Source organism: Delphinus delphis, chromosome 11 (genome assembly GCF_949987515.2).
Source record: "Delphinus delphis chromosome 11, mDelDel1.2, whole genome shotgun sequence".
Lineage (NCBI taxonomy): Eukaryota > Metazoa > Chordata > Mammalia > Artiodactyla > Delphinidae > Delphinus > Delphinus delphis.
Window position 1 is genome coordinate 100,579,604 of NC_082693.1, and position 14,595 is coordinate 100,594,198.

General features: G+C 61.7%; 1 protein-coding gene across 3 annotated transcripts in view; it reads left to right on the forward strand.

Moving 5' to 3' along the window:
* Nucleotides 1–14,595, forward strand: part of TAFA5 (TAFA chemokine like family member 5) — a 192,281-nt gene that overhangs the window by 114,068 nt on the left and 63,618 nt on the right. For 2 of the 3 annotated variants that reach the window (XM_060024017.1, XM_060024018.1), the window contains exon 2: nucleotides 7,972–8,121. In XM_060024017.1, the coding sequence (XP_059880000.1) occupies nucleotides 7,972–8,121 (150 nt within the window). Of the gene's footprint in view, nucleotides 1–7,719; nucleotides 7,829–7,971; nucleotides 8,122–14,595 lie in introns of those variants that run through there. The other variant, XM_060024019.1, reaches the window with a different exon arrangement.

The following is a 14,595-nucleotide window of genomic DNA, read 5'->3' on the forward strand; positions in this document are numbered from 1 at the left end:
TCGCTGGCGGGACTGGTGGGACTGGAGAGTCTGGTCCTCACTGGTGTCTGATTTCTGCTGCGAGGAGCCGCCTGCCCCTGGCCTCTCCGGGGGGAGGAGTTGCCCTGCCCATCTATGGGGGGAGGCATCTGCCGGGGCGAGGGGCCAGCCCAGGACCGACCCTGCAGCCCTTCTCTGCAGCCCGGGGGGTGTGGGAACTGAAGCTCCCGGCTCAGGAGCGCAACAGCTCCACGTCCTGTGTGTCTGTGAGGTCCAGGATGACACCCCAAATCAAAGCGGCAGGCGGGCCCTGCGGTGGGACCTGGTCCCTCGAGGGAGAGGGTTGGGGAGCAGTCTTGCACCCCGACCTACACCCAACATCCCAGGAAGTCCTGTTGAGGCCAGTGGGGAGAGGTTTGCTGGAGGGGTTTAGGTGCCAGCCACTTGGCTCCAAACTGGGGACACCCCGCCACCCCAGCTCCATCCCCCCAGCTGGCAGCCCCCCGTGTACTCAGGACACACGTGGAAAGGCCATCTGAGACCTTGAGGCCAGTGGGCCACCCCCCAGCCCAGAAAACAAGGGCCCCTGCCTACCCCGGGGGCGATTTGAGTGTGTCTACCACGTCGGCCCACTGGACCTCTTGGATGTGTTGCCATCACTGGTGTGGCCTCACCTGCAGGAACAGCAGGGCCAGTCCAGGCTGGACCACGGGGCCACGGGACGAGGAGGAAGCTCCAGGTCATTTAGGCTGGTGGGTTACAATGTCCTGGACCGTAAATCCTGGTTAAAAGCAATTGTACACAGCAGCTGCCATCCTGTGCTGTGTCCTCCCCGACCAAGTCCTGCAGCCCCCGGGCTCCTGTCCCAAAAGCTGACCAGTGGTGGCTCACAGCCAGGGGTGCAGGAATCAGCAGCGAAGGGCGTGCGGGACTTTCTGGGAGACGGGATACCCTGCAGGTCGGGGGGAGTGGGTTTGCCTGGGTGGGCGCCTGCACGGCCCGCGCGCGAACAGCGGGCGCGTTTTACAGCACGTGTACTGCGCCTGGGACTTGACTTTATCAAGTGCCCTCCTTGGGTTTCACAAGGATTGGCAGGTCCTGGTGCAGGATTTCATAACCGCGCATCTCACCGCCCTCCACGCCTCGCAGGACGAAGCCTGCTCTCGTTCAGAGGCGTCCTGGGCGTCCCTAGCTGGGAGCAGCTTGTTCTGGACCCGGAGGTGACGAGGACGAGGGTTTGGTTTAGGTCACGGCTGTTGTCATGCGTTCTCCTTGAGCTTAAACTGAAACCTGCTTCCCTGTAACCACCACCCATCGCCCGTCTCCCAAAGGGCCCTGTGAGGCCCAGGACACTCACGGCAAGGCCCTGACCCACGCTGGCCACGGGGCACATGCAGATGCTAAGTGCATCCCCAGACACCCCATTCTGTGGGAGACAGAACGCCTGCAGCCCTTCCGACCAGAGTGCAGGCCCCCCGCTTACAGGTGCGGTGTGGTGCCCCAGGCCCAGCCAGAGACGAGCCGGGGCCCCCGGGTCCTCCCACCACAAACTCCACAGGCCTTGTGGCTCCCACCTGCTGGTCCCCGTGTGGATCTCCATGTCCGCACCTACATGGCCTGGACCCTCCCCGAGGGCAGAACCGCCTTCTCATCTGGGTCTTTTCCCTCCTGTTGGGGACCTGCCCGGGCCCCCATCTTCCTGGTCACGCGTGTGCCTGGAGGTGACCCAGCCTGTGGTCAGCTCCGGGCCCCGTGCCGGCCTCAGGCCCTGCTGGCCTCCTGGGCTGCCCAGGTTTCGTCCTCATCCAGGCACAGGGCTGACACTCGTGACTGCTTAATGCCATCCTCTCTGAGTGCCTTTATTCTGTCAGACCTCCTCCCAGATGGATGTCGGCACAGACGGGATTAAATGGCTGTGGTGCCTTCCCGGGAACGGGGCGGGGGCTGCCTGAGGGCCAGGCCCAGCTGAGTCGCCCCAGGGCCTCTTCCCACCCGGGAAGCCACGGGGCACCGGCTGCCCAGAGCCATCCTTTGGTATCCCATCCATCTGGCGCCGGGGCGGGGGGGGGGGGCCTGGACCGTGCCCTCCTGAGACCTACACCCAGGTTACAGACCGTTCTCTCCACTGAGAAATGAGGCCTGAGCAGGAGTTGGGGCCCCTCAGCCCCTCCAGTGACCTTGCTCAGGGTGTGGCTGGTGGCCGCCCTGGTTTGGGGGCCGTGCTGGGGATGCTGAGGGGCTGGTGTCCGGCCATCCTGCCTGGTCCAGCTCAAGGAATAAATGAAACTTGGCAAAGCTTGACTCAGCCAAAGCGTCGCAGCAGGGACTGTGCCCGTGAGCACTCGGGATGCAGCTGCCCTCCGCTCCCAGCCTGCGGCGGCCCGGGGACCGGGAGGGTGCGTGTTCCACAGGAACTTTCCACGGGGCCCCTTCCCCGAGCCCCAGGCCCCCAGTCAGGATCTCTCGGGCATGGCAGAAACCTCTGTGGGCCGCTTGTGGAAAATCTGTAGAAACAGGGACGGTGGTGGTACTTGCCTTGATGGGGAAGCGTTGAGGGCGTGGTGTGGCCCCCCACCGCGTCTGGTCCGGCCCCTCAGGGACCAGTGCTGTCGCTGGGGGTAGCTCTGCACTCCTAGCCTCTGGGGCTGCGTGGGTGGTAGGAGCCCCCGGCCCCTGGTCCTGGGGCACATTCAGCGGCCTGAATCACTGAGGCAGCGAGGCAGTGAGCCCCTTGGGGGTCCGCTCCCAAGCCAGGCTCCCCTCCGCGGGCTCAGCCACCACCAGCTAGGCAGGCGTGGCACGCGCCCTCCCCCGTCCCAGCAGCAGGGACGGGGCCCTGCAGATCCCAGCCCTGTAGGTCACGGCTGGGCAAGGCTGCCTCCTAACGGGTGGCCAGGATGGGGGTGAGAGGTGATGGACCTGACCTCTCCTGGGGCGTGTTTCCTGCTCTCCTGCGGGACCCCCAGCTGCAGGCAGAGGTGACAGCGTCCAGGGGGAGCGTGGCCAGCTGTTTACATGCAATGACGTTGCCACAAGTGTCAGGGGACAGAATCAGACCATAGAACCGGGGGTTTGCGTGACCACCCACACGCACCCTGACCTCCGCCGTCTAGTGAGAAGCTGCAGGCCTGTCTCTGGGGGAAAGTGAGCATCTCTTTCTTTTTTTACACGTCTCTCTACGGCATCTGGCTTTTGTTAAATGCTTATGTTGCTGCCTTTCTCCTAAGAAGACTCCCTGGAGTTTTGTTTCTTTCCGTCTTCATGGCAGCCGCCCATCACCCCTCAGGCACACACGTGTGCACGCATGGACACTCTCCTCCCTGGGCCCCGGCAGGGCCTGTGGGTCCAGGCGCCAGGCTGGGCTGGGGGGGCAGCTGCAGGGAGGCCCAGCCTGTGTCCCCACTGCAGAGGAGGACGTGGTCAGGTGTGGGCTGCGTGCATGGTGGGAGCAGCTGTTGGGGAAGGAATTGTGATTTCTTGTTTGTTTTATTTTTGAAGCATTTTTTTTTCTTTCTGGTTTTAAAAGTAATACAAGTTCTTTGTAACAAAAATACCTGGGGGAAGACAATAAGAATTATAATCCCACCCGCCCCCCCGAAGAAAACGCCGACCACGTCTTGTGTGTTGGTGTGTGTGTCTGTGTGTGTGACACAGAGAGAGAGCAGAGGTGAGACAAGGGAAGGAGGGAAGGGGGAGCCCAGACTCTAGAATCTTCCTGGCTGCCCTCTCCCAGAGGAGGAGGGCCCACCGGGAGGCGTGTGGGGACTGGCCTGGCCCGTTGCAGGCCTCCCCACTCCTCTCGGAGGCCCGTGTCCCACGTGTGCTCCCGGCTGTAACCGCGGTGCTGTCCCAGACCCTGGGGTCCCTGGTTCCTCGAGCTTCCAGAGCGGGGGATGAAGGGCGGGCACGGCGGGACCTGGGGAGGGTCATTCCTGGGGGCAGTAGGCTCCCAGGGGGTCCCGGCCGGCCTTCGGCCCTGTGGCTGAGATACCCGTCGTCACGAAGCCGCCGGCCTGGTCAGAGGACACCGGGGCTGAAGTGCGAGGTGGTGACATTTTCACAACAAACCAGAAATCTGAGTGGAACAGAGAGGTTTCCAAGTGCAGGGTGGGCGCCTGCCTGGAGCTGGCTTGAGAAGACCCCCCCCCCGAGTGCCACAGGGGGTGTCCAGGACGTCAGCCCCAGTTAAGGCGGCCAGTGTGGTCCCCTGGGGGCCCAGGGCCAGCTGGCTGCCTGTCCTCCCCCCTGCCCTGTGCCCCACACTTGGATGCAGGTTGAATGAGGTGCTGTGGGTTCCTGGGCAGCTGGCGGGGGGCCTGGGAGCTCCAGGTCAGGTGTGGGCAGACAGGGACAGACCAGTGCCTTGGAGGAGAGATCCGCTGAGTCCATGGCGAGTCCGGTGAGTTCCGAGCACGTGGTCAAGTTCTAAGTACTGTGTGTTAACTGCGCAGCCCAAGTTCACTGTCGACCCCCAGAGCAGAACCGACAGCGTGGGCGGGGCCGGGCAGTCTTCTCCTCGACACCAGGCCACCTCACGGTGCGGGTGGACCACCCCTCTCATGCCTGAACTCCGTGTTCAGCTGTGTGACCCGCGGGGAGAGCCACCTGGTGTCTCGGGACGCCGCCGCTTCCGAGCTCGCCGAGCACCTCTTGAGCCTGTATTCTGAGCCCCTGTGATGCGCTGCCACCCTGTCCCCGTCCCCTTGCCCTTCACCTGGCTGCTTGCTTCCAGGAGCCCTGGACCTGCCCATGGGAGCCGGTCACGTACTGCCGTTTGCCAACCTTGTCAGAGGTGCGGGGCGCCTGAGCTAAGGACAGCGTGGTGGAGCCTGGGGGCGAGGCAGCCGGGGATGGGAGCGTTTATCCATGAGCTCCTCCAGGGGTCGGGGACGACATCCGAGACCCAGCCCAGCCCGGGGAGGATGGTCACGGCACAGGGCGAGGACCACGTGAAGGTCCTGGGATGAAAGCCCGGGAGGAGACCCGAGTCTGCAGACAGCCAACCCCCAACACAGAATTGACGGCTGGAAACCCCAGAAGGGGAGGCCAGGGCAGCCGAGGAAACACGGTGTGGAGGGATGGAGAGGGGCCGGGCTGGGCGCCTAGGCTGTGAGCTGGTAATAAATTCGTGAACCGGGACCCGTGGTGTCCCGAAGGCACGCGGAGCCGTGCATGGCCTGGGCCCGTGCGCCCCGGTGCTGGCTCGTCCCCTTTCGGCTTTTCCACACTCCCAGGCAGAGGTTGGTTTTCTTCCTTTCATAGATTGATGGTGTCCCCGAAAGATACATTCAGGTCCCAACCCTGTTACTTGGGACGATGGCCTTACTTGGAAATAGGGGCTTTGCAGCTGCAGTTGAGTTAAGATGAAGCCACTAAGTGAACCCTAGTCAACATGACCAGCGACCTTGTGAGAAGAGGAGACACCAGGAGGTCTGTGACGACGGGACTGATGTGGCTACAGGCGAGAAACGGCCACCAGGACCCACGGGAGGCAGGAAGGCCCCCCCTCCACGGCCACCCTGAGAGAGCCGGCCCTGCCGCGGCCTCCATTTCAGACTTGCAGCCGCCAGGCTACGGGTGAATGTGCTGGGGGTTACGGCAGCCCCTGGGCACTGGCTACGGTCCAGGACACCTGCTGTCCGCCTCATCTCCACGTGGGTGCACATGCAGAGGAATTGGGGGGCCCTTGGCCGCCTTGTCCTTCCCTACCCCAGCGCCACTGGTCCACGGGGCGTGGTCCAGAATCGTGGCACCTGGGGGGATGACGACGTGAGGCTGACGGCTGCCGTGTGAGAGGTGCACTGGACGTGGAAGCCCTCAGACCCCCGGCCACCCCCTTACAAGCGAGGGTCCAGGCTCCGGAGGCGCGGTGTGCCTGGGTCAGGGGGTCCCATGGCTGGTCGGTCAGTTGCTTTGTTAGTTACTGGCCGGGGCTCAGGTTCCGAGGAGACGGGCCTCTGCCGGCCACTGACGTCAGCCAAAGGTGTCTGGGGTCAGGGTGGGCGGCAGCGAGGACCGAGAGCGCCGGAGCAGCCCCACGGCAACACGCAGAGCTTAAGATAACAGCAGGGACGGAACCCACGCAGCTGCCCGACCGCACGTCGCAGAGTCGGACCAGCCCACGAGTCTCAGCATCTTTGCCATGAGCTCCTGGACCCCCTCAGATGCACGGTTGCCCGTAATCACGTCTGTCTCTAAGGCTCTAACCACTGTTGTTACCAGAAACGCACAGCTCGCTATCCACGACGCTCTTCCCTTTGCTGCATTTGTTTATCTACTTCGTTATTTATGCGTCTGTCTATTTTTGCTGGTTCCTTAGCGCAGTATATAATTTTGCGTGTAAAATTATATACGGGGGCACCTTCAATCACAGCTAAAGCCTTCAGGGAGGCGGCACTGGGGTGTTGGCCATGGAACAGGCTCTGCTCAGCAAGGGGAGGGGGGTCCCAGCAGGTCGAGGAGGAGGGGCCCGGGGCCCACATCCTTCCTCCCACACCTGTGTGGGTCTCCCGTGAGCTGTCCGTGACGGGGTCTGGGCGGCTGGCTTGGGGTCCCCGTGCACAGCTCCCTTCAGGCCCTGGGCCGGGCATGTCTGGTACCCACTGCAGACACCCCGTTGCCTCTTGGGTCGGTCACACCCAGACGTGGCTTCCCCCGGGTCAGGGTGGCCTGGGCAGCTCTGGGCTGATGGAGCCGGTGGCTACTCCATGCACTGTATCCTGCCAGCCTGGCCCCAGGCCGGGCTGGGCACCCAGAGGTGACATCAGTGACAAAAAGGCAGGGCAGTCCTGTGCAGTGAGCCGCCTGGAGGACCCGGGGGCTGCCTGGAGGAGGGGGCCAGGGGTGACAGCAGTGTATGAGGAAGGACACCCAGGGCTGAAGAAACGGCTGCCTGGGAGCCCCAGGGAGCTGCCAGCTTTTCCTCTGTGGGGTGGACACTGCCACCCTCCTCCCCTGCACGTGGGGACTGTCTCCTGGGTGTCACCTCCTCGTCGTTCCCTTGGTTGGAGCTGCAGCAGGCACCCCCATCCTCTCTCCCTGCCGACCCCCTGCGTAGCGGTGGGCTGGGATCTGTACGGGGCCGTATCCTCGAGCTGGGAGGGACCTTCAGGGGCAGAGTACCGTCCGCTTTCTCGCACTGTGGTCCCAGGGCCCAACGCAGAGGGCGGCATACAGTGGTGCTTATTGTTTGCTGAGGGAAGGAAAGTGAGGCAGCGAGTGGACGCCCCGGTGGAGGCTGTGGCCGTGTGGCCACACCGAGGGGCCACCCGGTGTCACCAAGAGATCTAGGCTCACAGCTCGGGGATGACCGGTGGGGCACCAGCCAGGCCCGGGGAGGACCTGCAGCTTCCCTGGGGCCAGCGGCCAGGCTTCCCGCGTCGGCACCCGCCGTCCAGAGCCGGCGCTGCCTGTCTGGTCTCTGGTCTGGACTCTTCAGAGCATCCTGGTTTACAGGCAGGCATGTCCCTCTGCTGGGATGCTGGCCCCCTCAGCTCCTCAGAGCAGTGGTGCCCTCCCTGGATTTAGGAGTCACGTGGGGGGTGAGGAAGCCAGTGAAACCCATGGAGTCATCACCTGCAAACGAGACGGGTTCCTTCTCGGCAGGTTGGGCCGGTCCAGACACAGACCGAGGCCGCTCCAGGCCAGCCTGGCCTCCCGTCACGGAGCCCTGTGCAGCCCAGGTCCTGACTCGTGACCGGGGGCCCTTCCCCTGTGACTCAGCCCTTCACTTCCAGGAGTGGCTGAGATGGGGCACGTTGAACGTCCTGTCACCCAGGCAAGGCTGCCAAAACCATGCTGCAGAAGCGTGGAGGGCGCTGGCCTGACCCGGTGCGTTGGCTTTTGCAGGGTGGGTCTGACAGCGTCGTCTGGAGGGTTCAGATGTCCCTCTGGGTCCCTCTGCAGGCGGGCGCCAGGTGGGCACTCGGTGTGGTGCTGGGACGGCTGGTCTCCAGGCGCGTCCTCTCAGCCCTATCTGTGCCTCTCTTGCAGGTCAGCTGGCCGCCGGCACCTGTGAGATTGTGACGCTGGACCGCGACAGCAGCCAGCCGCGGAGGACGATCGCCCGGCAGACGGCTCGCTGCGCGTGCAGGAAGGGGCAGATCGCGGGCACCACCAGAGCCAGGCCAGCCTGCGTGGACGGTAAGAGCCCCGGCCCGGGCGGCCGTCGGGGGCCACAAGAGGCTGCGTGCCCAGGGTCCACGAGATGCCTCCAGCCCCCAGGACATTCCACCGAGGCGCCCTGCTCGCTGGGCGAGGCCTTGGGCCGCACAGGGCCGCCACCCCCGGCGGTGCCGGTCGTGCACCTGAGGGCTGCCTGCTGGCCGTGGGCGTGGAGGCTGGCAGGGAGCCAGGTGCCCAGGGGGCCAGAGGGCATTTCTTGGCCAGTCAGGCTTGCTGCGGGCAGAGGGGTGGAGGCGGTGACACCAGCGAGATGACCCTGATGCCCGTGTGGTCTCTGTCTGAGGTGCCTGCGGGTCTGGCAGGTGGCAGGTGCCCCAGGCTTCGTGACGTGCAGCGGGGCCGCCACAGGCTCCCAGGACAGCCGACGCGATGCGCCCGTTGGGTAGGCTGGTGGCACCACTGAGGCTGAGCCGGCTCGGGGACGAGACACGTCCTGTTAACAGTCTTGCTGAGTTGACGCTCAGGCACCTTGTGGGAGGTGGTACCTTTGGGGACCGTCCTCAGAAACAGACCCACAAGCCGCCTTTACAAAGCGGGAGGAGTCCCTGCGGCTTCCATTAGGGCACCGACGTGGGCGCGTCCCCTGGTGCAGGAGACGCCGTGGGTGCTCTGCAGGGGACCTGGGCATCCCAAGGCTGGACGCAACGGGGCCCAGCAGGGGTCTGGGGCGGGGCCAGCGGGCGAGTGGGGGAGGCAGCGTTGGAGCCAGGCCGGAACCCTGCCCAGTCCCAGGACTAGAGCAGGGGGGACACCCCTCTTCTGGGCGGCCTGGGGGCTCCCGTGGGCCTGGCTGGCAGCTGCCTGTGTTGGTCCAGGCTCCTTGGGGTGGATGGCCCCATGCAGGGGTGTGGGGCGGCTGGAGGAGTCGCGGTCACCGTGGTCAAGGTGGAGGGTCCAAGGTATCAGCCGGTCCATCCCGTGGGGGCGGCAGGGATGCACAGGGTCGCCCAGAGCTGGACTTGGACCCTAGCTCTTCTGGTCGATCCCTCCCCTCCCCTACAGCCTCTGCACGGGCTCTGGGGGCCCAGCTCCCTGGTTCAATCTGCTGCCTCCACCAGGGAGTCCCACCAGCTCCCCTGCTCTGACCTAGGACGTGGGGGGAACCACTTTGCCTGCTGCAGGCGGTGCTGGCGAAGGTCACGGGAGAGGTGACGGGCGTGCTGAGCACAGGGCTGGGCATCGTGAGCTCCCGGCCACTCTGGGAGGCTCACCAGCAGTGCTGGTAGGGCTGCATCAGGAGCGAGGACACATCATCCCTGAGGCAGAGGCTTTCTGACAAGCCGGGTGGATCCCAGTGCAGCCCCCAAAGGGAGAAAGACCCCCAAGGAAGGGCCCCTCGGGGATGGGGCTGATTCAGGGGCCCGGGTCAATGTCACCAGTGAGCCTGTCCAGGACTGTCCGGGGACCTGGCCGGGGCAGTGAGTCTGCTCGGGGCCCGGGGCCTGGAGCTCTAGTCCCACATGGCCTCCAGCAGGACAGGGAAGGAGTCAGGGACGGGCCTGGGCTCTTGGCCCGAGGGAGCAGGCCCGGCCCTCACCACTCCAGGCCCCGACGTCCTGTGCACCTTTGGGGCTGAGCTGGCTGCGGGAGCCTCACTCACGGAGCTTGGGGTGCCCAGAAGCACCCTGGAGGTGCACGGGGCTCCAGGACCACCCGGCCGCCCCCGGGACCTGCCTTGCTTCCCTCAGGCCCCTCGGCCACGTGCTACCTGCCTTGTGCTGCCCGCCCGGAAGGGCTCTCTGGGAATGTCGGGGGCACCTGGGAGATGGTGGGAAAGGACTGCCGTGGGGGGGGGCTGGAGGCTAGTGGAAGGATGCTGAGACAGCTGGTGCCTTTTGAGGATCTGGGGCAAGGAAGCACCCGTGCTGGCGTCAGTTCTGTTTCTAAGAAGCTGTTGTCTGTCCTTGTTAAGAGCGTCTAGCCATCGGCATCCCACGGACGGGGTGTGATTGGACAGCCAGATGTCCATGCGCAGTGCTAACGTCCTTGCCTCTGGGGACCATCCTCAGAAACAGTCTTTACAGAGAGGAAAGGCCTAGCTGCTCCGAGGCCACTCCACTGACCCTAGACTCTTGTCTGCCCAGTGGGTCGCCGGTGGACTGCCTTGACCCCTGGTGAGCTGGGCTAAGCCACCGCATCCCCATCTGCAGCTCCTGTAACTAGAAGCGGCCAGAGCGCCTTCTGGGCTGACATGGACCAGAGCGCCTTCTGGGCTGACATGGACGGATTCTTCCCGGCCAGGAGGGAGGGAGGGGGAGGTGCGGGCCCGCTCCCCTCCCCTCTGGTCATTAGCTCTGGGAGCCTTCGGGAGCGGCAGGTCAGAACTGATTACTAATTGAATCTGGGTCTGCTCATCCAAAACCGCGTTCTCACCCCTCTCCTGTGAGCCTCCCCGCGCGTCAGGAGCTGGGTCCCAGAGACCCAAATTAAAACCCGGCCGTTTTCCGGGGAGGCCACTCAAATCAGTTAGCTGGCATTTTGCACAGCGGGCATTTCCAGGCTGCCATCTAATTTAATTTTTGCCTTTCTGTGTTCTTGCTCTGTGCACATAATGTTTCCTCAAGTGTGAACTGTGTTGCTAAGGAGGAAGCTCGGGTTGCATGGCTTGCTTGGAATTCCGGAGGAACGGGCCTTAAATTGGGCTGGTTTGTGCTGACCCTGTCATGTTTGGTAAATACGTGGGCTTGAAGTACTAGAGCCCAGCTGCATCTGTTCACGTGTTTATTCATTTATTTATTAACTTATCGTTCATTCATTCGCCCCCTCACTCATTCGTTTGATCAAATAAGGTGTTTGCTCCTGGGTGGAGGAGAGCTGGAAGGGGAGATTGACTCTTAGGGTACCTAGTACCTAGAACATGCAGTGCTGGGGGGCTAGGGTCCAGACTGTGGGGCAGGGGCTGGGGGACCCCAGAGTACAGCCGTCACTTCCTGTCCAGGACCTTAGCAAAGTTGCATCTTCAAGGGAGCATTTGAACAGGGTACCAAAGGATGAATAGGAGCTCACCAAGAAAGTATCTCTTTGTAAAAGGAGGGGGCTGGTGGTGAGAGGGGAGTTCCTGGCCGTGTTTCTGGGTAAACTGCAACCCCCCCAACCCCCGCAGCCTGGACCCTAACCCTAACCTGCCTAGGGTCTTTCCAACTCATGGAACCATCGGCGAAAGAGTTTCTCAAACAAGCCCCACTATCCCTGCGAGGCTCCACGTCCTTACACACAAACACAAAACGGCACCTACCCTCGGGGCTGCCGCTGGTCGTGGACACCTCGGTTAAAAGCCTCCTCTGCCGGCACTGCAGCTCTGGAAGGCTCCGAAGGCCCCTCTCCACCAGTGGAAATGCGCGTGGCCCCGACGACCCTGCAGCACCGCTGAGAGGACCGAGGCCCAGTCCCCAGGCCCCGCCCCGCCCAGTACACAGCAGGTCACCCACAGGCAGCTCCACTCTCCCTGAAGTGGCCTCTTTCTTTATAAAGGTGGGCTCTTCCTCCCATCAGCGGAATCCTCGTGAAAGTCTCTTGGAAGAGAACAAAGTAAAGAAAGCGGCGTGGTGCCCAGGGGCCGGGCACGGGCAGTCGGGCGGGAGAAGAGAGGGTTGTTTCTGGAGTAGCACTGCCCCAGCCATGGTGCGGGGGTGGGAGTGAGGGCAGGGGTCTTAGGCCGGGCCCGGCAGGGTTCCTGGGAGCCATGGGGTGTGGCGGGCAGGCGGAGTTCCGCACAGGCCTGTTGTGAGGGCCGCTGCGGCCCTGAGGAGGAGGTCGCAGCCTAGGCTGGTACAGTCCAGTCTGGAGAGGGTCCTCCTGTGTATGGCCTGCCAGGCTCTCCGGAGTCCCTGCCAGGACCTCCTGGCTGATGCTGTTGACCCCTGGCACCTGCTGGGAGCTGGCCTGTCTTCTCGCCAACATGCCTTTGTATTCCTGAGCAGGGAACTAATGCATCCAGGTCACATCCCTGAACGTCAGGGTCAGATCTCGTAATACACCTTTCCTTTCCGGGGAGCCTGGGATGCAGACAGGGCCCAGGGTGTTGGGTGGAGAGCCGTGGCCCCAGACCTCCTGGGTGCTCACCAGCTGTGCGCACAGACTGGGTAACAGCTGAGCGTCACCACACTCCTCTTAGAGTGAGAGGAGGTGTGATGCTCAGAGGCTCTCTCTGAACTGATGTGCCAACCTAGGGAACCACCCGTCCCCCATTTACATTCTTCCCAGCCACGTGTGAGACATGCCTGTTCCAGACATGGCCTTTGAGGGGTTCTGCTGAGGAAGCGGGAGCAGCGATGGCTGTTTGAGAGGGGTCTGTGTGCAGATGGCTGCTGTGGTCTGGGATGAGTCTGGGTCCCCGCCAGGGACGAAGTGAAGACCCAGAAGAGGCACCTCATTAGTAGATGCAAGGAGTTGAGGGTGCAGAAATAAACCCTGCATCGCATCAGCTGGTCTTCATCAAGGGCGCCAAGACCAATGGGGAGGCAGTAGTCTTGTCAACAAGTGGCACTGGGACATCTGGATTTCCGTGTGCAAAAGAACGAGGTTGGATTCCTGCCTCACGCCATATATATGCCAGCAACCTCAACGTGGATTAAAGACCTAAATGCTAAGGGCTAAAATGACGAAACTTGTAGCAGAAGACGGGGTAACTCTTTATGACCTTGGATTTGCCAAAGGATTCTTACATATGACACCAAACGCACAAGCAACCAGAGAAAAATAGAGAAATGGGACTTTACCACAATGAAAAACTCTGGTGCCTCAGAAGACACCATCAAGAAAGTGAAAAGACAGCCCACAGAATGGGAGAGCTTATTTGCAAATTGTGGATCTGATAAGGGACCTTTATCTAGAATATATAAAGGACTCCTCCAACTCAAAAATGAGAAGACAATTAACACAATTTTAAAATTGTCGGAGGATCTGAGTAGACATTTCTCCAAAGAAGATAGACGTGAATAGCAGATGCCAGCTCTCATGAGTCAGCAGGAAAATGCAAATTAAGCACACAATAAGATTCTGGAAAGCACGGCTTAGACTCCAAACGTCAGATGACAACAACTGTTCCCGAGGGTGTGGAAGAATCGGAACCCTCCTACACTGCTGGTGGGAATGTAAAAGGGAGCAGCTGTTTTGGAAAAATGATCTTGATTAAACAAGAGCTGTCCTATGATCTAACAGTTCCACTCCGAATGGAATCCTAGGTATTCCCCAGGAGGAATGAAAACACACATCCACTCTGTCGACTGAAAAAAAACCGGCACAACGTGAGGGTTGAGAGTTAAGCTTTATCTGGGACACAGTGAGGACTCCAGCCCAGGAGACAGCATCTCAGAGAGCTCTGAGGGACCGCTCCAAAGAGGCGGGGGGAAGGTCAGCATATATGAGATTTTGGTGAAGGGGGAGTCCATGCAGTCAAACACATATTTTCTGCAGAAGGTTTCTGCAAGTCACGAGGAGCAGACGTCACCACGAAGGATTTTAGTGCTTCCCTCCATAAGAGGAGATGCAAGAATTGGGCTCATAAAATCTCCTGAGAAGATCTAACTATCTGAAGGCCTGTGCTGCCAGTCTTCCCCGGAGCACAGAGAGCCTGTTTCCTGATCTCCACCCTGAACTCCTTTCAGGGCGGGGTTGAAGGTCAGCAGCTGCAGCTGCTCAGGGTTTAATCCTCGTAGAGGTAGACGACGAGTGCCAACTTGTAGCTGGCAACTCAGAAACTTGTCCACACACATTCACAGCAGCATCTGCCCTGACGGACAGAAGGTGGAAACAGCCCAGACGTCCATCAGTGGACAGATGGGTAAACGGAGCGTGGTGTGCCCATACAATGGAACGTTACCGAGCTGTACAAAAGAACGAGGATTGACACACGTTCAACTGGATGAACCTGGAAAGCAGGACGCTCAGGGAGGAAGCCAGACCCGGAGGGCACGTGGTGTGTGATTCTGTTTACGTGGGACAGGCAGATCCGGAGAGACAGAGAGCAGATTAGTGGCTCCCAGGGGCTGGGGGGGATAGATAGGGGAACGGGCTTTCTTTTGGGGGGATGAAGAGGCCCTAAAACTGACGCGATGGAGGCACGGCTCTGGACGCACTGAAACCACTGAACGATGCACTTCTAAGTCGTGAATCGTAAGGTGTGTGAATTGAGGCAAAGCCCACACACATGCACAGAGCTGATGAGGGGGGTGAACTGGGAAGGCGGGGTGGGGGGCCTTGCACGAGGCAGGGGGCGGGGGAGACGTGACGGGGGCGGGGCCGGCACTCCAGTCACCCCTGAGCAGCGAGGACCAGGGGTCAGGACGCGGGCTGTTCTACAGCTGGTTGGGTTGGAGCTCAGGTTGGGGAAGGTCTGACAGGGGTGGCGAGTGTAGACCACCGTTCCTTAAGCTCTGATGGCAGCGCCCGGCGTCTGTTTTGCAGGATACGGTAAAAATCACATAACTGGGA